Genomic DNA, 22,889 nt, shown 5'->3' on the forward strand with positions numbered 1-22,889 from the left:
TGATTAAATTATATTGATAAAAATTATATTTATTTTTATATTATTTAATATTTAACTCTTAAAAGTAATCTTAAAAATAATTAAACATTTTAATTTAGGAGTTGTAAGGTCTATTTGATACTCTTAAAATCAATTTTTATAATATTAAAATAATATTTGATCAACAGAAATCACATTTTATGAACATAGATTAATTTATGTTTACTAATTTTGAGATATTGTGTGAATCATTTATAGCCAACAAATATAATTTAGTTTAATTCGTCAACTTTTTTTTCTAAAAACAATTTGACTTTTGAACACTAGTTTTTTTTTTTTTTTTTACACATTTTTAGTTGATCCAATAATGAAAGAGTTACAATAAATGTATAAGATTGATTCCTATAAAAATAAAACAATTTCTATAAAAGAAAAATAATATATTTTATCATAACTTAGTAAATAAGTGAAAATTAAATCTCGATCCTTAATTAAGGATAGAAGTATTAAATTATTTATTATAATTATATTTAGATGGAACCCATGCTTTTTAAAAATTGAAAAAGAGTAATATGAAAATGACTCTCATTTGATTATTGTATTTGAAATTTGGATCCGCTTGGCATGAAAACTTCGATTATCTTTTAATGCAGAAAATGTTAATCATGGGAAGAAAATTGAAAAGAAATTTAATATGAAATGAAAGTTTGAACTAAAACAAGATTCACCTACACGCAAGGTTAAAAATGGTTACAAATTTAATAAAAATGAAAGGAAGTTACATTAAAATCATATATCATTACTCCATACTAATTAAATACCCTGAAATCAAATGCTCTATAATTTCATGGTTTTATTAAAACAAAATATCGGCAAGATAAATGAACTGTGCTCACGATAAAGCATGATGGTGATAACGATATAGAATCCATATAATAATAATAATAATAATAATGGAGGTGACAAGTTCATGTGAGGGAGTAAAAATGCCGTCACAGATTTTATGTATGCTATATAGGCCAAACCAATCCCACCAAACAAAACCCTAATGTAGCATATGACGTATTTGCGGCAGTTGCAGGAGAGAGACTTCATTTAAGATTTAAGGGTTCCTTCTTTTATGTTTCTTTATAACACTATCATTATTATGAAGAAGAAAAAATACGCCACAAATCATTATTATTTTTAATTATAAAAATACATTTATAACATAACAATAGATATTAAAATCTTTATGTAAAAAAAAAAGAAAAAGAAAATCATAGACATGGATCATGTGATGATTAAGTGAATTAGGACTTAGGAAGAGCATAAGGCAGAAGAAGATAATGAAATGAAAGAGGTTGAAAAGGCATAGGCAGGTAAGAAGGACAAAAGAGGGAATGGTGTGTAGAGTGTTAGAGAAAGTCCGGCGTCGCAGAGGAACATTTTCCCTAGCCCAAAATCTACGTCACCAACTCCAATACCTAGCTATGTAATTTATTTATTTATTTTTAAAAAAAGAAAAGGGAAGAAAAAGAAACCCTGATTATGAAGGGAAGGGAAGGGAAGGCAAGTACCCAACCCTTGAAAGTTGAAAGTTGAAAGTCCCATATTCTCTCTCCTTGGGTTCGGTTCGCTTCGGCGTTAGATAAGAAAAGAGAAAGAGTAACCAACGCAACGCAACACAACACAACACAACACAACACTTTCTCTCTCCACTCTTCACCATGAAAAAGCTCTACCATAAAGGGACGGTCCACCCCTCGCCGCCGCTCATCTCCGACCAGCTCGCCTTCCTCCCGGCGGCCATCCTCGCCCTCGCGGCCGCGCTCCCTCCCGACGACAGGGAAATCCTCGCCTACCTCCTCTCCTGCTCCTCCGCCGCCACCTCCAACTTCCCCGGGCAGCCCCGCCGGAGAAGCGCCGCCGTGGAAGCCGACCACGCCCCTCTCTTCAGCTGCAGCTGCTTCGCCTGCTACACCAGTTACTGGGTGAGGTGGGACGAGTCCCCCAATCGCCAGCTCTTGCACGAGATCATCGACGCCTTCGAAGATAACTTGGCGCAGAGCGCCACCAAGGGTAAGAAGAACGGCAAGGGAAAGAAAGACAAGAGGAACAAGAAGGGATGCACTAGTAGTAGTAGTATCGCCAATAAACACGCTCATTCCACCGAGTTACCGAGCTCGCCGAGTCGCGACTCGCCCCAGTCGGAATCCGTGCCGGAGAGTAACCCTAGTGCCGGCGCTGACCCTGCTGAAGGGGTTTCGGTTGAAGATAAGGGTTCGGTTAGGAAGTTCGTGAGTTTCATTGGTGAAAGGATTTGGGGGTGGGGACAGTGAGAGCATGAAAAGTTATTTGCAAGCAAGTTGGATAATGAAGAAAGGAAGAGAAAAAACAAGAGGAAAGGTAGGTTTAGATTTTAAGATTTAATCCACCTCTCTTGAAGTTTCTTTTTTCTTTTTTGTTTTTGTACATTAATCTCTACTACCCTGGAATGTTTAAGAGTAATGGCTGTTTGTGATTCAGGGGTAAAGTTTTGTTATATATAATCAATCAAGCCATATATGTCAAATTATGAGTTCAATTTCTGCATCTCCTTGTTCTATTCTTAATTTCTTGCTAAGTGCTTAGTGATGTCTGTTAAGGTTTAAGGTATGAAAATAATTTGTAATTAGTGTCCTTTTTTGTTTGAGTGGTTAGGGATGTCTCAAGATTAGGCTTTAATCTCGATTTAGTTGAACTTAAACTCGGATAAAACTGTTGGTTATTCATTTTCGGTGTTCAATATCAGTAAAGTTATTTGTTTGTTCAGTCTTTGAAAGGGTACATTTTTAGGTCAAAAATGGTTAATTTATTCGAATTTTCGCCCCTAATTAATGTCTAGAATTTTAATTTGACCAATTCATGTCTTCAAGGAAATTTTCTACATTGTAGCAGTCTTTATCTTTGTCTCTCCTTCTTTGAAGAAACCTACAAGTGAATACACGAGAATGTCATTGAAAATCAAGCCTTGTCTGGTGGGTAAACTACATACTGTATGTATTGACTGGTAAGTGTATATATATATACATTCTTAAATTCAAAAAGTAAAAAAACTGATTTGTTAAATTTCTTGTTTCTGTTCTTTTATGTATATTTTGACCAAATAAAATTAATTAAAACACTTTTTACAGAAAATAAATCAGATTTTAATATTCTTACAAATAGATACTATAGATTTTCTTTTTATCATGGATTTTAAAATTAAAATTATTTTCCATGAGATAATTTGTCCTTCCTGCAAAACATGAAAATAGAGCATTGTAATTAGTACTGTAACAGCTTGGGATAGCATGTATTATGTTGGTTTGTGTGATAGAGATTTTTTAGGTAAAGAAATTTAATTATGTAAGAAATTTTTAAATTTTTTGTATAGTAAATTTTAATTTTATATTTTTATATTATTAATGAAGGTTGAGTTTAAAAGATCGAATTAGTTTTTTAAAATATGGTGCATTAAGATTCAAATATCTGTTAAAAGGAGTCAATAAATTTTTAATTGAACAAAAATGTCTAAAAAAATACATATAAAAAATAATGTTTGAACTTTATCTTTCAACAAATTAAAGTTAGTGAGTTAGAACATAAGACTTTGGTGATATTATGTCGATTCACAATACTAAATTTTTGATCTTTTACGAAGTTTATATAAAATTAAAGTTTTAAATGTGAGTTTTTTTATATGTAAAGATTTTTTTATTATTAATTAACTAAAAATTATCTAAAATATATTTTGAAAGTATTTATTATAAAAAATAATAATATTTAATTATATTCCTTTCAATCTTTTATATAAGAAATAAATAATTTATTTATTAAAATTAATCAATAAAAATAGTTAAGATGATTAATTTTCATTAATAACATCGTAGAATTAAATTTTATTTTAAAAATATTTTTTAAATTGATTGATTTAAAATTTTAAATAATGATAATATTAAATGATGCACATTTAATTAAAAAATAATTTTTTTCTACTGATTAGTGGAACTTATATAATTAATGCATCAATAAATACATTTACTTGTATAAACATGTAAAAAAATTAATAATTAATATATTTTAAAATAAATATTTATTTTTATAATTAGAATAAAAAGTGTATCTATTTATTTTCTTATATAAAAGAAAATATCATAGAGAATATAACTTTTATAAATAAATAAAAAAAATAGTATGACAATAATAAATATCACTCTTAAGCAACTCCATCCAATAATCTTAATAGTATGAAAATGTATAATTAGTTGATAGTTATGTTGGCTTTTTAGTCCACCAAGGATAATTTTATTTTTTTAAATTTTCGAAATGAGTAACTTTAAAAAAAAAAACAATCTAAAATGTCGTGTGTCTTGAAGTCGTGTTTTCAGAGAAATAACTTCTTTTCTAAAAGAAAAAAAAATGGTAGTTGTGTTTTAAATTACGACTTCTTCTTTTTCTTTTTCTTTTTAAAAAAATTAACATAAAATATTATTTTAACATAAAAAGTATTATTTAAAAAAAAAAAAACAAAAACAAAATAAAAGGCCAAAAGTCTTCGTCTTAAACACAACTTGCCATTTTTCAAATAATTCATATTTTGAAAGACAAAAACTCTAGCTATAAAACTTAATAAATAAAAATCTCAATTACATCGAAATAAAAGAATATTATTTATAATGATAATTGAGGTATAACTATTTATAATATAATATTTTTATTATAAATATTAGTAAAAAAAATTATTATAATTTTAAATATGTTTGTGATATTTTATAAATTTATTATGATAAGATTTTATTATTATTAGGATAAAATTATATAATATTTTAAATATTTATTATAGTAATAATAATAGTATTTAGGATTAAATATTTCTTTTGAGTTCAGCAAAAGATAATACTAATATTTATTTTGAATGAATATATAAATATATTTAAAGTTTAAATAAATAGATAATTTTAAATATATTAATTATATTTATTCATAATAAATAATTTATATCATGATACAATATTATATTTAGTTATTAATTAATTATTTTTACAATATTAAAATTTAAATTATATGATAAATAATAATTAAAATAAATAAATTTTTTAAAATATTTCTAAAATATTTTTTCTTAAAGAATTTTTTTAAAAAATACTCTCTAAAAGGAGTTCCTGAAATGTGCATATATTAGATAGTTGTTTGTATCTAGTATATAGGAAATGAGTTTAGGGACTAAAATGATAATAAATAAAAAAGTTTAAGAATTTATTTGGTATTTTAAAATTCTTTTAATATTTTCTTAATTTTAAAAAAAAGTAATGTGATACTATGTACCATTTTTGGACTAAAATAATTATTTTCTCTTATAAAAAACCAGTAACTACTCGAGAAATAATTTAGGGAAACTGGAAAATTAAGTGATAATCTTGGATTTTTTTTCCCCTTTCAGGTTTTTTAAATAAAATAAAATCTAAAAAGTAGCATTATTTGTGTGTAAAGTGGAACGATAGGAATAAGAAGAGGGTAGGTGTGTGTGACGAAGAACGAGGTCGGCAAAAGTAGGGGCTCCGGGTAAAGGGAAGGAAGCACAATAAAATATTTGGACACTTGATTCCAAACTTTGGTCTCCCTTGTCTACACCCATTTTCATTTATTCATTTCATCACACTTTTTTTTAAATTGGTTTAATTATCTCATTTTTTCTATGTTTTAAAATTGGTTTTATTTTTAGTCTATATATATATATCATTTTTGTCAATTATTTTTATAAAGACTAAAAGAGACAATTCATGTAATTACAAAAATTAAAAGAAAAGTTTTTAAAATCAACACTAAAAGATAAAATTTATATAACTATATGGAATAAAAGAAAATATATAATAATGTAGAGACTAAAATAAAAATTAATAATTATAAAAATTAAAAAATAAAACTTATAAAATTATAACAACTAAAAAAATATAGTTAAATCTTTAAAACTCAGATATCAACCTCATTTCCATTACATCTACCAACTTTCCAATTAATTTTAGCAACATTCTTCTATTATTGTTTTTTCAAAGCTTGTTTTACATTAAGTCAATTATAAAATAAAATATATTGTCTTATTCAGTAAATCAACTTTATTACTTTAATAATATTGAGCATCATTAATTATATTATTGGTTTGTAGGCACGAACAATCTTATCTTTGCCTCCATATGTTTTTGTTCTAGTGCGAAAGAAAATCACTAAAAGTTCTAATTAACATTTCAGTCCAAAACATTTAGTGAGTAATCAAAATTAACTTTCTTAAATTTAATAGTTTTTATGTGTCAACATAGTGTTAATTATAAACACATATCTCATGTTTATTGTTATGATTTTACAAATCACAATATACCATTATTATTATTAATAGACTCATAAATCTAGGTATTTATGATTATTATTTTGCTCGTTCTATGAATCACAGGATTTTACTATTAGTTGTTTGATTGAGTAAATGAGTCATCTAACATCTGACCTCAATATTTACTTGAGAAACCTCTCAATTAGTAAGAGACCACCACTATACATAGCCATTGACATTCGCCAGGGAGATCTCTCATAAAAGGCAACCATGGTACGTAATCTCTGACATTTGCTTGGGAGACTTCTCAATCGATATGAGACCACCATAGTACAATTTTATATTTATCAAGTAAATAAATTAATTGATAAGTATTCAAAATATTTTTACTCATACACCACCAAAATATTAGATATATAAATATCTTTAATATTTATAAACATTATCTAATTACATTATATATATATATATATATAATATTTGTGTTTATAATTTGATGTAATTTGTAAGTAGGGGAAATAAACCAAGTTGAATTATACTTTATTAACCCCCGGTCTAACTTTAATTAAAAATATATGGTATGAGTCTAATCTATTTATCTATCACAATTTTTTTTAAAGACCTAACGTACATAAAAGTTTGACTAGACTTAAAAGTTTATTTAAAAACCTACTTTATCATAAATAAGACATAATTCATCAACCATATAGAATATAGAACGCACAAGTAAACAACCCCTAAGAATATGGTTATCAGATTTGACACAGTAGTCGCAAATTTAACACAAATTATTGTCATAAGATCACAATAAGCTCTCCTTACACTTGTCTTCAACCCATCTTGCAACATCATCCAAAGGAAAATTTTCACTCTATGTGGCCCTTTCCACCTCCAGAATTTGTTCCATTTAAGGTTGTCAACTCTACCAAGGGAATTCCAATAAGCAAAGCATATGCAGATCACATAGAGAATCTACCATCCAAAGAAAGACCCCAAAAGGGTTAATCATCATCATTAAGAACTCTTGGGGTCATGTCCATGAACAAAAAATAATTAGGACACCATGATTAATATTTTTAAAGATAAATAGATATATGATTTCAATATGTTATAACAAGTTTGTTATAATAATTAGATATATATTTCAACATACCTCATCCTAGATCAAGTTATAATGAACTAGAATCATACAACAATGAATAACATGTGAATAATTCAACTTATAACATACATATTCAACACTTAGTTAAAAAAAAACAACCCATTTTCATTTGGCATCTAACACCCAATTTCATTTTCATAGTGCTTGACGTCCTTAAGATAGAAAGCCTCTAACTTGTCCATGCCTAACGTCAATCTACCCACATTAGACGTGAACGAGACAAAAAGCCGCTGTGCCTATTGTAGTAACCCAATTTCGTCCGGAAAATGTCAATTTTGTTTACAAAAATAGCAAAAAAGGTATGTACAAAAAAGAATAAAAAAGACAAAAATATAGAAGGAAAAATATAACACCTCAATTTTCATACTTTTTGTGGAGGGTAATTTAGTAATTTTCATATGATTTTAATAGTCCAGAACGGGCCGTTCCCAAACTGGAACGGGCCTTTTCAACTTTCAAAAAATACCTATAATTTCTAGCCTAGAACGGGCCGTTCCAAATTGGAACGGGCCGTTTCAACCTTGAAAAAGACATAAAATTTCTAGCCTGGAACGGGCTGTTCCAAAACTGGAACGGGTCGTTCCAACCTTCCAAAGAGCCCTAAAAGTTCTAGCCCGGAACGGGCCGTTCCAACCTTCCAAAGAGCCCTAATATTTCTAGCCCAGAACGGGCCGTTCCCACGACTGGAACGGGCCGTTCCCAAACTGGAACAGGCCATTCCAATTTTCAAAAAAGACCTATAGTTTTTAGGCCAGAATGGTCGTTCCCGAACTACCAAAATACCTAAAAATGTTAGTCCAGAACGGGCCGTTCCGAAACTAGAACAGCCCGTTCCAAAAATGGTCGTTGTGAGTAAAATTGCAACCCCAGAACGGGCCATTCCGGTCCCTCCTGAAAGTCTATAAATAGCGGTCCTTGCCTTCCCAAAAGAGACACCCACACACACATCTCCACCTTGGACCAGAGGGAGCTTAGAAGGAGAAACCAACAAGTTACCACTTCTTAAGCGAAGAATAGTGAGTATATCGAACTGACTTTTTATTTATTTATTTATTTATTATTTTTATATTAGTAATATCTGTTATTTTAAAAAGTTTATATATCATCTTAAAGTCTTATTTAAATTCAAAATGTGATTAAATATCAAAATATAGTGTTACAATATTTAATATAAATATTTGAAATTATTGTATTAAAAATTTTATTTGGAGGAATGGTTAATTAGATGTGACATCTTTTTAACCTTTGAATTTAAAGTACAAGTTGTGACAGCTTATCTTTAAATTTTTTCTCCAAAAACAAAAATGTCCAATCAATAAATTTTTTAACATCATAACATCTCTAGTAATAATTATAATTAAAATTTTATTGAATTGACTTTGGTGTACACCTTAGTCAATTTTATATTTTTAGGGTGAATGAGCTGAGACAGTTCAAGAATCTTATATTTAACAAAAATAAAATTTAATTTAAAAATATCAACACACAAATATTTTCTACAAAGAACTACGTGACTCTGATTCTTCATTACACATGGAGATACGTAGGAGCAAAAAATCAATCTTGTCGAGCCAAAAAAATTAAAAATATATTATTTTCCTTTTTATATAACAATAATAATTTTAACTTTTTTTAATGCATTAGTTAAATTAGTTAAATAAAATATATTTGATCATTTTAGTGAGATAAATATTTTATAAATTATAAATAATTAGTTTAATTAATTAAAGGTAATCGTCTTAAGACGAACGTTGTGAGGTGCTAATACCTTCCTCACACGTAATCGATTCCCGAACTCAAAAATTTGGTTTTCGTAGATTATTTTCTACTTTATGGTTTTTCCAATGTTTTTCCGTAAAAAATAACATTGGTGGCGACTCCTCTTTTTCAATTTATTTTTTGCTGTCCCGTCACGATCTCGAGGTTGCTACACCTATCATGTTTAACATGGCTAAAATCATGTCCAACCTCATTTAGGCAAAGAGCCTCTCCCTGACTCACGCTTGGTGCCACAACATTGGTGTTCGACATCATCCAAGGAGAGTCAAATAATTTTCTTCTAACTCACATTCGACGCTACCAATCTTGCGTCTGGTATTAGTGAGACAAAGAACTCCTTGCCTAGATCACGCTCAACACTATGAAGTTGTACCCAACGCGATGATGAATTTTGCACTAGATAGATTCACGTTTTTGGCTCAAATCCACCTAAAACTTAGAAATTTCCAACACCAAATAACAACCACATATCAATGCCAATTCATTTTAATCAACAAGAGCAACATGCAACCAACCAAGACAAGATTCACCAACATTGCCTCAATGTGTTCAAGAAACACTAACTCACAACTTAAGAAATGCATCTCATTCATCAAAACAACCACAATTTTAGTGAAAATCAAGCAATATACAACTCGACAATTCATCAAGAATTTAAGTTATAACTTTCCTTACCTCTAAGTCACCTAGAATCAGGGAGAAGAAGAACTAAACTCTCTGGGGAACTTTGCATGGAACCACCACCACCACTTGATTCTCAGCCCGTCAAGCCCTGAATCTACACATAACTCTTATCACTGAATTCTAGAGAAGATCTTAACACTTTGTAGAAGACTCGGAAGAAAAGGAAATTATTTCAAGTTTCAAAACTCCTCTCCCTAACTTTTTTTATAAATTTTTTAAAGAAATGAATTTATGAAACTCAAATCTTAAAAGAAAATCTTATATACCTCTCCCTAATTAATCAATTTGACATCATCTCAAAACAACTCCTAAACAACAAAATTCATTAAAATTCTTAGAATTTTACAACAATTAAACAACTAATCATAATATTAATTAAATTAAGAAAATCAATAACTATTAATTAATTGCACTGTGTTACGGTCGTCAACTTTTGTATTCCAGTCATAGCACTGTGGTCATGATTCACGATATTTCAAAGTATCCTTGACCGATTCAATGCAAAGAAAATAGAAAGAGTAACACAGTACAGGTATAGTCTAGACATGAAAATAGGAAGAATTAACTAGGAAGATCATAAATAATTAAAGATGGATTATTTTTCCCTTGTTTTCCTTTTCTTTGGATTTTTTTTATTTATTTATTATTATACTTCATTGTCTAAAGATCCAAAAGCATATATTTGAGTATAAATACGGGTATTTATGTGTTTGTATTTATAAATAACAATATTATTAATAAAAAATATTTATTAATTATTTAGGAACATTAACATTGATAACACTCAAATAACGACTTATTGGTACGGGATTGTAGTTTATATATATATATATATATATATAATGATGGTTATAATAATACCGGTGTAAGAACTCTTCTAAGAACACTTTAAAAAAAAAATAAGAAAAAAAATTTAAATAAGTTTTTTATAAATTAAAATTGACTTATACATTTGTTAAAATAAAGTTTCTAGAGAAATTAAATGAGAATTTCTATAAATTAGCTTATGCATAAGCTAATTGTAGCTAATAGATAAACTTTTTTAAGTTTTTCTTCCTATTTCTCTACTAAAAGTGCTTCTATAGAAGATAAATTTACTCAATCAGCCCTTAGTCTATACCATATATAGGATTTCCTTTTCCTCAATTTCCTTCGTCTGTCAAACATAACATTAAAGTGAAGGACAAGGGTATCATAGCGAGTAGTGTAGTTTTGAGAGTACTGTCAGCATTGATGGTAGGTGGAATGTAGTAGTAGTTGCTGATGATACTTTGCACTCATGTTGTTTGGTGGATGGATGCTGTTGGATGTTGCTGAGTACGCTTAGCCTCTGGTTGTTGGTAGTTGGTGAGCTGCTTCTGATTACTGTTTGCTGTTAGTTATACATGAGGCATTGGCCTTTAGTCAAAAATTATTATAAAGTTTAGTGTACGTGCAAAAATAATAAGGATCAGCGGATAACAGAGAAATGGAGGAGAGGGTTAACAAGTTTTGAACATAGAATATTGAACTAGAAGTTTTGTGAAATAAATAGCTCTTTAACTTTAGAATGATAAATAGAGTAGTAGTTATTAAGAATAGAACCGTTCCTGACTTTACCATTAGGTTCCTTCACAATTATGTCTTAGTAATGCTGTTAACTTTTTATTACTTCTTAAAACTCTTTGTTGACTTCTCACATTGTGGTTTTTTTATTTTTTGCCTTCTTTTAAATATTGTGAATTTGCATCTTTAATAAAGAATGGGCTTTATGAAAGACATGAGAAGTAATTGGAAAAGTTAATATTATAATAATGAGTGGCAAGAATTTAGGAACGAATTTTTTTGAATCCTCCTATTCTGGTACATGTCCTTTTATAAATTCTCTCACAATATTATATAGAAAATATAAAATGAAAAATAATGTTTTTTTTTCATAGCCGTTCTCTAACTTGCCTCTTTTTCTGACCTTATCATTAACCAATTGGATTTAAACATCTTACTAAGCTGCTATTTTGTTGTATGGCACATTTAGTATCGTATAAATCTTGATTATTTTTTTTATAACAAGCCTAATAACTCATCTTACAGCCACTAAAAAAGAAGGGGCCATATAAAAATAAAGAGCCAAACTTGATATTTTCCTGAAACACAGTTACATAATACAGTTGAAAGAACATGAAGGGTGTGTAAAGTAATATGAGCATGATATGGTAGATAACAACAATAATCATATATACCATGTATGGGGGAATCAAGCATGTACAGTTATGGAAGAGCTCTCGGACACACAGCCTTTTAGGCGTTGAATAATTACATTTCTGCTGAGTAGCCCTGAATGATGACTTAGTGGTAGGCCCTTTTTCATACACTCATCGTACTTCTCCAAAGTGCACACAATATCACTGAAATCTGGCCTTTTCGAGGGGTTTGCTGACCAGCAACGCTTTATCAGATGTGCTAGTGCTGGTTCACAACTAGCTGGCAGAGGAGGCCTTTCATTCTGATCAAAATAATTCAAATCAGTTTTTTAATATGAAATCACTAATGACAGCATTAAGCATTTTCATTAAGACAAACTTAGATATAAGTAGTGTTATAGATTTTATGTTTTGATATTTAATATAGATTTTGATAATATGCATTTATGCATATTATTGATTTTGATCAACATTAAATATATATATATATATATATATATTATCGAAACACTGACTTTGATTACTCTAACAATACTAAATTTAAATTTTATCTTTTGTATAGACTAAAACAGTATTATAAGGTACACAGACAATTTGCAATTCAAGTAGCATAAGGAATTCAGCAAATAAAAAATTCAAATCCAAGGGCTTCGTTATATGGGGTGAAACCGATGTGTGTGCACTAATATGAATTGGGTCTAGCAAATAGTCTTAAATCTGAAGAAGAATAACTATGAAATAAAATGAGAAAAAAAAGGGGGATTTGTATGCTTCACGGGAAAGCACAAATAGAGACAATGCAACTTCGGCTAACCTTTTATGCAAAAATCCAAGGACTGCTTTTGATAGATATATGCACCAAAATGTTACAACTGTTGGTCTCTTAGCGATATTAAGGGATGCTTGTTGGAATTAGGGAGGGAAAACATCCAAGGCCCATGCATCGGTGCTTCCCATTATTAGGACTAGAAGACACATGCACCGACTATTACACTTTTCAACAAAAAAGTTAACTCTGTCAAAGGACTCTTGATTAAAATAATCCATGATCATTGCTCATGTTAGGTTCTGCACATGTAACCCAATACCTACCTAAACATAGTTCAAGTAATTCAAGATTTCCATGACTGGAATTCAGGGGTTGCTGCCTGCTGTCATGTTTTAAACCCCTTGTGTAATCTAATAACTCTGACTAGTGAGTAGTGACCACTGATAACTATATATGTATGGAAATTAAGATTAGTGGACGAACATTTTATGCTATGTGTAATCTGTGGTTTTAGTTTGCTTTTGCTTTCACAGAATATAGATTGCATTCTATAAGTAAGTGATATGACCAAGTGAACCATGACAGTGAAGTGACACTGGAATAATCTTGAAAAGAGTATTAGTAGTTACAATATTTTGTCCTCCTCACCTCTTCCTTATGTTTTGAGTAACACTTGGCATCTTGTCATACAGGATAAGAGAAAGAGAATTACTGAATTAGAAATTTTGTGAAGCAGAACTCCGTGAAACTCATAAAGTTTCTTATGGCACTGAAACTATGGTGATGCATCCGATTGAAGGAAGGCAACACACTACCAAAAGGGAAGTGAATGGGTAAAATACTTAAAGATACTCATAAACCATAAGAATAGTGGATGCACCCATCAGAATGGAATTGATAACCAGATTCCCTCATCAGATTGGCCATGACATCCGTGAACTGAGGGCTCAGGAGCTAAGAGTTATAGAATTAGACGATTTTAAAAGTTTTATTGAGAAAAAATCTAAATTCTATATATTGATTAGAGATACGGTTAATATAAAATATATAAGTACAATATATTTTTATCTTATAAATTAATTTTTTTAATATTTAATCATATTTAAATTCATTTTTTAAGAAGTTTAAAAAATTATTCTTGTTGTAGGATATGGTATGAGGTTTCAAAAGATTGGGTACTGGGAGAGATCCCGGACAAACTTCCTGTTTTAGAGTTACTAGAGTTTTAATAGCTACTATTTTCTATTAATAAAAAAGTCCATAGCTACTGTGTTTTGATTTTGAACCTTTTTTTAATCTAGTCACACTGGATTCCATTAGGGGAACGGAAACAAATAATGTACAAAGGACAATTTCCTCATCCTTATTAAGCAGCCAAACTGTTTGAAGGCAGAAATTCCCATATAATTCCCTCATCTATTCATCACCCCCTTACTGAGTTTAATTCTGATTACCAACCAATCATTGAGTACAATTCTATCTACAAATTAAGAACTTGTCCAACCAATCATATTCTTGATAATGCCATATCTGGTTTCAATTTTATTAAATTCCATTTTTTTATATATAAAATTCATTTTAAAACCATTTTTAAAATAATTTTTTGTTTAAAAACCAGTTTTAAATCAAATTTTACATTAAAGAGCGATTTTAAATTAAAAAGTACTTCTAAACCAAATCCAATTTTATTCATCAACCAAACCATAGTCCAAAACCACGCCATATGTCAGAGAAGTGATGCAATTGTTTATCTTAAATCAACTAACATAATATGAAGACATCATTTAGAGTTTAGACATAGCAAAGTTACCTTCTCAGCCACAGCAAAAGCAGCTTGCACTGGGGTCATCCCTTGGAATGGAAGTAGAGCAGTTGTGAGCTCCCAAAGCACAATACCAAAACTATACACATCAACTTTACGAGTATAAGGTTTTTCCTTAACCATCTCTGGTGCCATCCAACGATATGTTCCAGAATTCCCTTTGCTTTTCCGACATCGTGTTTCAAGACAAGAAGTGCCAAAATCCGCCACCTTGACCCTCATATCATCGTTGAGAAGCAAATTACTTGACTTCAGGTCTCTGTGAATAACTCCTTGTGAATGAAGGTACTCCATACCCCTTGATATATCTAGAGCTAACCTTAGAATTGTTTCCATTGAGAGTGAGTATGGCTCTTTCTTATTCAGATACATCCTCAGGGTCCCTTGTGACATGTATTCTGTTATGATACAATACACGGGCGGTTTCTTACATGCTGCAATAAACTGTAAATTAAAAGTCATTTATTGATCACAGCTTATGCATCCATTAATAGAAGGCATTACAAACACCTTTGCAGCTCATGTTAACACAGCTTAAGGTTCCAATATCAATTACCAAACATGAATGAATGATACACTTTTCTTGTTTTATGTGAGTCTAACTCAACTCCAATATGGGGTTGGTTCAGTAAAAGTTAGATTCGCTCAACAACAAAGGTTTTGATACAGTGATTCCATCTTAAAATTTGTATTCGGTGTTATTTTATCTCAAAAACTAGCTCATGAGGCAAGTGTTGTTTCCGATTTATATATACTATTTTGACTATGTTAGTTAATATAAAATCTCTAACATCTTTCCTTATTGTTTACATTCACAACTAGAGAAGTACTTTGTGCACAAGGTCAAATCAAATTAGTCTAACACTCAAGTTAGGATACCTCACGATCTCTCTGAAAAACCCAAGGACGAAGATAAAGCATTGTAGTACTCATTTGTTTTATGAACTCAGGATATCCCTCAGCCAAGAGTCAATAACTAATACTTTCCGACACTAAGATCCATTTAATCGGAAATCCTCCTATTGTAGTACCTATGTTGCATCCCCAAAAAAATGGCGAAAGAAAAAAAGAAAGAAGAAAACTCTATTTGACAGCAATTTGGTGTGTAGTAAATGTTATTTAGCCAAATCCAAATGCTTATTTAAATGTTATGTTAAAATTCCCTCTTTGTCTCTTTTATTTGTCACTGAAATTATTTTACTCAGACAAGCAAGACCTTACTCGTTCACGAAATTTATCATCTTCTTTCCCTAAAGTTGCAAGTGGCAGTGTCTCTTTAGTCTTTATGGAAAAATCAAAACCATATATATATTAACTCACAACACAAACTTAGCTCTTGTTTACCTCCCTCCAATTTTTAGATCCATGCACAAGAAGTTTAAATGTCGCAATAAGGGTGAATATATATTAGTTGAGTGTTAACTAAAGACCTTACCTGCACTATGTTATGATGAAAGAGACGTGAAAGCAAAGCCACTTCAGAGTTAAATTGCATTTCTAGCAAGGCCTTTCTCTCCTCATCCTCTGATGGAATCCTCACCATTTTCACAGCAACAGCTATCTGCTTGTAGATTCCACGGTAGATTCGGCTATGAGCCCCGGAAGCAAACTTGTTACCTATAAACAGCTGTGACAAGTCTGCAGTCCATTCCTCTTGCTCCTCCTCCTTTGAAGCCTCCCATGTCTCCATTGAGTCCAATATCATGGACCACGATTCCATGCTATCAAATCTCTTCCTTCCCATGTTATCCACGTCAATCTCCAAATGGGTCTTGGAGGCAGATGAAGGTTCTGGTAAAGGCTTACTCTTAGACCTCCTTAGCCTAAGCCCGAGGAAACATGACCCCGCCATTGAACCTAGAAAACAAGTGTGTGATTGTGAAACCTTTGCTGCTTGCTATGATGATGAGATACTTGTCAAAACAGACAGTCCAAAGAAATTTTCCTCCTTAGTGTTGATTTCAGAACATGAGCTCCAAATAAGAATGAAGAGTACGTGTGGCTTTTCATGAAACCATCTCCATGAGTTTGTATGTTCCAACAAGACCCTTTGAATGCCATTTTTACGTAACTAGGCCACGGTTTGTTTCATGTCAAATTATGGTTACTTCGTGTATCAAAGTTGTGTGTCTTCGGTAGTCTTATCTGACTCGAGTAAGATTATCCTGAAAGATACCTATGGTTTCAACAAAAAAAAAATGTGACGGATAAAAGATCTCACAGCATTGAAGACTCAAGCAGAAGAAGAGAAGGATGTTGGGATTTCATTGGTTGTAGCCAAATGCTATGAGGTGAGAGAAAGAAGAAGAAGCAGTTTTCAAAGGGAGAAAAGTTTCAAGGGTGTCTCGTGAATGCTTGGTTCAAAAGTGAACTAGTTATAGCGAGCGAGAGAGAGGCTTTTTTATGGTCAATTTAATTAATTGAGCGTCCTTGATTGAATTTGCATTATCATGATTCATGAATGCAATGCTAAGTGGTGAGAATGCAATGCGAAGTGACTTGAGCTTGCAATTAGCACATTCAATCCAACTATTGGTGCTTTTGCAGTCTTCTCAGACTTTGGATATATCCCCATCTTGTTGGGGCCCGAAAAAGTTCTAGTCGTGTAACGTAACAAAGGAAAAAACAGTGAACAAGTGCCAAGAGATGGACCTCTCAATTGATATATACGAAACAAATGGTTTGATTTATATGAATTACTGTGTTTTCCTTGTGCTGTGAAAAAATGAAACAGCTCTTTGGTGAGGTACCATGCAGTACCTCATTCCGATAGAGTACATGTCCAAACACGACTCTTTCACAAGTTGACAGAGGAAAGCAAGATGCTCTTCAAGCATTTTATTTCGGAATTCGGATCCTTCAAGGCTTGCACTTGAAGCATTGTTCATCAATGCAAAGCAGTGATTCCAGGAATCAGATCTTTAAAAAATTAATAAAATATAAAAAGGTAAAGTTGTGGAATCTGATTGAACTATTCAAGGTATAGCAAGATTTTTTCAGGTTCACTATTTTTTTTTATATAGATAATTTTAAAAATGACACTTTTTTTATTATGTAATGATGTCCATTTTATTTTTATATATGGGAATCGAATACCAGAGTTTAAATAATAATAATGATTTTTTATACGTAATTTTAAAAAATAAATACGATAATATATTTTCTTATAACATATATCCATATCAATATATTTTCTTTGTTTGTTAGATTAGTTATTTCTACTATACTTTTTTTTATCGAGATATTATAATGATAAGAATGAAAATTGAATTTAATTTCTCATGTATTTACTCAACTTTATTTGATGGGGTTATTTTATGATATTTGTTTGAGAAGATATTTTATAATAAGACTTATTTTTTATCAGAGGAGCATAATATAATTTTATTCATGAGTCTCTATTTATAGAGAAAATTTGTTATACAAAATCAAATATATTTGATATTATCCTATTCTAAAATAAGGAAATAAATCTTAAAATAATCAGAACAGATTAAATCTAAATATTTGAAATATAAATAAAATATTCTTATAAAAAACTAACTTAATCTTCTAAAGATATTTAGGCATATTCCCAACACTCCTCCTTGACTGAATATCTTTATCACCTAATTTGAGTTTCAAAATCTGTCTTTTCTCTTTTTGATTGGTTTCTTCTTTTTGTGATTTTTGTTGTAATTCTTCTTGAGTGGGACCACTTTAACATTTGTCTCGAACTTCTCTTTTGAAGGTGATTTTTCATCATCTTCATTCTCCTCTTGATCATCAACTTTCTTTTGAAGACATGCATCTTTGTGTTCTTCACTTATATCTTCATTTATAATTGGTTCCTCCTCCAAATTTAAAGCAAAACTTTTGCCTTTCATATGAACATTGAATACTTCTTTGTTGTGTATATCTTTAATCACACAATTTTTATCTTCAAATAACACTTTATAGCCTTTTCCTAATAATTGAGAAACACTCAACAAATTCTGGTTAATATCAGGAACATATAAAACATCAGATATTAATTTAAAACCTGAATGACTCTTAATAGCAAGTGTTCCTTTGCCTTTTACTGCAAGGTGTGCTCCATTCCCCATTTGAACTTTAGAGATATCAGTTTTGTTGAGTTCTTTGAAGAGTTCTCGATCATAGGTCATATGATTTGTACAACCACTATCAATAATCCAAGCTTTTGAGGGTTTTTTGGTCATAAAGCATGACATTGAAAGTAGTTCTTCTTCTCCCTCTTCTTGTTGATCTTCAACAATGTTGGCTTCTTCTTGTTGCTCATGAGATTTGCATACATGTTTTAGGTGTCCTAATTTTCCACAATTGTCACATTTTACATCAGGTCTCCACCAACATCTTTGTTGTGGATGATTAGTCTTTTTGCAATAAGGACATGGTGAAAAAATTTGAGTGTTATTATGTTGACTGTTCTCTTGAAATAATTCCTTCTTCTTGTTTTTGCCACTATTTTTGTTCTTCCATTTGGCTAAATATACACCCTCCACGGATCCTTCTTCTCTCATAAGCCTCCTTTGTTCTAATGCTTGCAATGCATGTAACACTTCTGCCAAAGTGATCTTACTCAGATCCTTTGTGTTTTCCAAAGCTGCTATTGAAGCTTCATATCTTTCAGGTATAGTTACTAGAATTTTTTCAACAATTCTAGAATCAAGAAATTGCGTTCCTAGTAATCATACCTTATTAGCAATGCCAAGCAGTTTGTCAGAGTATTGTTTGATTGTCTCTGTCTCCTTCATTCTTTGTATTTCAAATTCTCTCATTAAATTTAATATTTGCATGCTTCGAATCCTTTCATCTCCAGCATATTCTTCCTTTAGATAATCCCAAATTGTTTTTGCCGATTTGAGAGTCATGATCCTTGTGAAAACATTTTGTGAAACACAGGCAAAGAGACAACTTTTTGCCTTTGCCTTCTTGATTTTCCTTTCCTTGTGAATTTTCATTTGGGCTACGGTAGGATTTTCTGGCAACGCGGAAACATCATAATCTTCTTCTACAGCTTCCCAGAGATCTAAACCTTCTAGGTATGCCTCCATTCTCACCGCCCAAAGATCGTAACTTTCTCCATCAAAAATAGGTGGGGAAATTTGTGAAAAGTTTGTTTCTGCTTCCATCTCCAAGATCGTAACCTTAGCTCTAGATACCAATGATGGGGTTATTTTTATGGTATTTGTCTGAGAGGATATTTTATGAAATATTTTTATAAGGTTATTACACAAACATACTCCACAATGATGAGATATTGTCCGCTTTGCGCCTTAGCTCTCACGGTTTTTGCTTTTGGTCATCACCCAAAAGGCCTCTCAATCATTGAAGTATGTTTGTATTATATAAGTTGTTATTTGTTATGTTATTTTATCGATGTGAGACTTGTTTGAATTCCAACAATCCTCCTCTCAAACAAGGGACCTAACCTTTCATGCAGCGGAAGCTGTCTTTATATAGCACATTATATTTTATGAGTTATGAGCGGTTATTATAGGGTTATTGGTTGTCACCGAATCCAACCTGCAGCTCTGGTTATTTTATGATATTTGTTTGAGAGGATATTTTATAATAAGACTTATTTTTTATCAGAGGAGCATAATATAATTTTATTCATGAGTCTCTATTTATAGAGAAAATTTGTTATAAAAAATCAAATATATTTGATATTATCTTATTCTAAAATAAGGAAATAAATCTTAAAATAATCAGAACAGATTAAATCTAAATATTTGAAATATAAATAAAATATTCTTATAAAAAACTAACTTAATCTTCTAAAGATATTTAGGCATATTCCCAACATTATTTACTAAGTCAACACTAATGTGATTCAATCTAAAATAAATTTGAGCGGAACTAAATCTTATCTTTGTTCTCCAATTTATAAAATATTGCAAATTTTGTCCTCCTATAGAAAAATCGTCACAACTAAAATAATTTTGTAGTTGCTTTTTCATTAATTTTTCATATCAATTTTACATAGAGTAAATTTTATGATATTTTAAATTTTTGAAAGCAAAATTTCGGGAAAAAAAAATTGAAGGCAAAACCCACAGAATTACAACGTTTTGGAAAAAAACATAATTTAAATCAATTTATATTTATAAAAATATATTATACGGTTAATTTGCATTTATACAATAAAGTATTATATAATTTTAAATTTTATAAAATTTTATTAATTGTTATTTGTTAAAAATTATTAATTTAACAGATAAATCATTGAAATTTAATATAAATTATGAATTATTAAGTCAATTTAGATCCTTAAACCTAATATTTTTCTTTTTTCTTTTAATAAGAAAACACTTTAAAATTTGAAAATGTAGAAAACTATAAGCGTGTGTTTGGTTTCGGAAAATATTTTTATTTTCATTTTCAAAAAATAATTTTTATTTTCTAATTTTATAATTTAGAAAATATGTTTGGATTGACTATTTTTAATAAAAGTTCATAAAAAAATTTGGTATAAAATTTATAATCAAAATTACTCTCTATATATATGAGTTATAATAATATATATATATTTTTTAAATATTTCACCATTTCTACTCTAACATATATTTATTCTCATTTAAATACTTTAATCTCATAATAAGTGAATTTTGTTCTAAAAACATGCAAATATCCCTTATATTTTTTTTACCAAATAAACAATTTATTATCTAACAAGTAGTAATTATATATATCAAACTAGAATATATATTTTATTGTTATAATATATATATATATATATATATATAATTAATTGATACTACTTATCTTAAAATATAGCAACCAAAACTTAATCACACTAAATATTAATCATATTTAACAAATAATATTTAATTAAAATAATTAAATAATATAAATAACATATGTAATTAAAATTCTATATAATTATATCTAATAAATCTTGTAATATTAATATATAATACAAATGCAAGCATCAAACAAAATTTTTCTACACTTAAAAGAAAATATAAAGAAGAACAATTGAATTACATGTATAAAAAAAATTAAGTTTATGAATTATGTGACAATGCTACAAGTTTAGAAGAAATTCGTAAAAAAATTTAATAATTAGCATCACATGTCATCATATTTTCAAAAGTGTAGAAAATAGTGAAAATGAGATCTTTTTCATTTTCAATTTTGGGCATCTTTTGAAAATGATTTCAAAGAAAACACTTTTAAAGATTAAAAATAAACACATTTTCATACTTATTATTATTTTATTTATAAAAAAAAAAAAAAGTGAAACTAAATATAGGGTAAAAGTTAAAAGGGTAAGGGAGGCATAATAGGCTCGTTCTCAAACCATATGCACCATTCGATATTTGCTTGCATGTCACACACACAAACACAATGGCCCGCAAACTGTTAGGTATTCATCATACCAGTTAAAATATTGCGCTTATTTGTGGTGTGTGCTTATCACATGGAACATGGAACATGGAACATGCAGGGGGATTTCCTCCTATTATTCTTCCACCCAAAAAAATATAGACATTCCCTACCTAGTGCTACCAAATTTTTTCATTTTCCACACATTTATATTACCATTTTTTCGTTTTTTATTTATTTATAATAACTTAATATCTGTTTCTCTTTCAACCGTCCAAATATTTTTCATTTCTCTTTTTCTCATTGTTACCTTTTCATTTTCCTATTTTTGGAGGATTTTTTCGTGTCTCTTTTTTATGAAATAAAAAATTTACAAAAAAAAAATCAATTTTTATTTTATTTTTTGGGTCATTGTCACCCTAGCAATCGTTCAAAATTTTCTTTTGTTATTTTGTTTTAAATGCTTCAGGGCCTTATTGTAAATTTGTAATGCACCGTTACGTGCATTAAAGGAAGGTTTTCGAAGTATGACACAAGTTGCATTATTTATGTTTCATTCCGTGGTTTTTAATACTTATCAAATATCATAACTAGCAAGTGTATCTTTATAAATTTCTCTAAAATATAAGTTAAAAACATTTTTAAGAATTTATTTATTGAAAATAAAAGTTATTTTCGTTTAAAAAAAATCTAAAAGTACATATTTTTTTTTACTTATATTATATCCAAGTGTAACCACCATAAAATTTGCTCGTTATAGTGTGAATTGTTTGAATAATCAATGTGATGACAAACTTATGATTTGGTGTTACTTTAGGTTTTGAATTCAAAAAGACTAAAAAAAAAATCTTCAATTT

At 29.7% G+C, this 22,889-nt stretch overlaps 3 protein-coding genes across 5 annotated transcripts; 1 reads left to right on the plus strand and 2 right to left on the minus strand.

Moving 5' to 3' along the window:
* Positions 1-1,366: 1,366 nt before the first annotated feature.
* Positions 1,367-2,553, plus strand: LOC109804222 (uncharacterized). The gene has a single exon (XM_020366013.3). The coding sequence runs from the start codon at positions 1,689-1,691 to the stop codon at positions 2,298-2,300; it is 612 nt and encodes a 203-aa protein (XP_020221602.1). The 5' UTR covers positions 1,367-1,688; the 3' UTR covers positions 2,301-2,553.
* Positions 2,554-10,849: 8,296 nt separating this feature from the next.
* On the minus strand, positions 10,850-17,328 carry LOC109804540 (serine/threonine/tyrosine-protein kinase HT1). Of its 3 annotated transcripts, none has more exons than XM_029272327.2 (4): positions 16,136-17,328; positions 14,689-15,144; positions 12,149-12,411; positions 10,850-11,327 (listed from the first exon to the last, which is right to left on the minus strand). In XM_029272327.2, the coding sequence occupies exons 1-3, from the start codon at positions 16,550-16,552 to the stop codon at positions 12,163-12,165; spliced, it is 1,122 nt and encodes a 373-aa protein (XP_029128160.1). In that variant the 5' UTR covers positions 16,553-17,328; the 3' UTR covers positions 10,850-11,327; positions 12,149-12,162. The 3 variants fall into 3 exon arrangements, with proteins under 3 accessions (XP_029128160.1, XP_029128159.1, XP_020221979.1); XM_029272326.2 differs by having other exon boundaries at positions 10,852-11,301; positions 16,136-17,327; XM_020366390.3 differs by lacking the exon at positions 10,850-11,327 and having other exon boundaries at positions 12,023-12,411; positions 16,136-17,326.
* On the minus strand, positions 17,156-19,832 carry LOC145955886 (uncharacterized). Its single transcript, XM_083071252.1, has 4 exons — positions 19,499-19,832; positions 18,418-19,381; positions 17,461-17,619; positions 17,156-17,297 (listed from the first exon to the last, which is right to left on the minus strand). Exons 1-4 carry the CDS (start codon positions 19,830-19,832, stop codon positions 17,156-17,158), a joined length of 1,599 nt encoding a protein of 532 aa, XP_082927378.1.
* Between the last annotated feature and the right edge of the window lie 3,057 nt (positions 19,833-22,889).

The sequence above is a fragment of the Cajanus cajan genome, chromosome 1 (genome assembly GCF_000230855.2).
Source record: "Cajanus cajan strain Asha chromosome 1, NIPB_CcT2T_4, whole genome shotgun sequence".
In the NCBI taxonomy this organism is placed as follows: domain Eukaryota; kingdom Viridiplantae; phylum Streptophyta; class Magnoliopsida; order Fabales; family Fabaceae; genus Cajanus; species Cajanus cajan.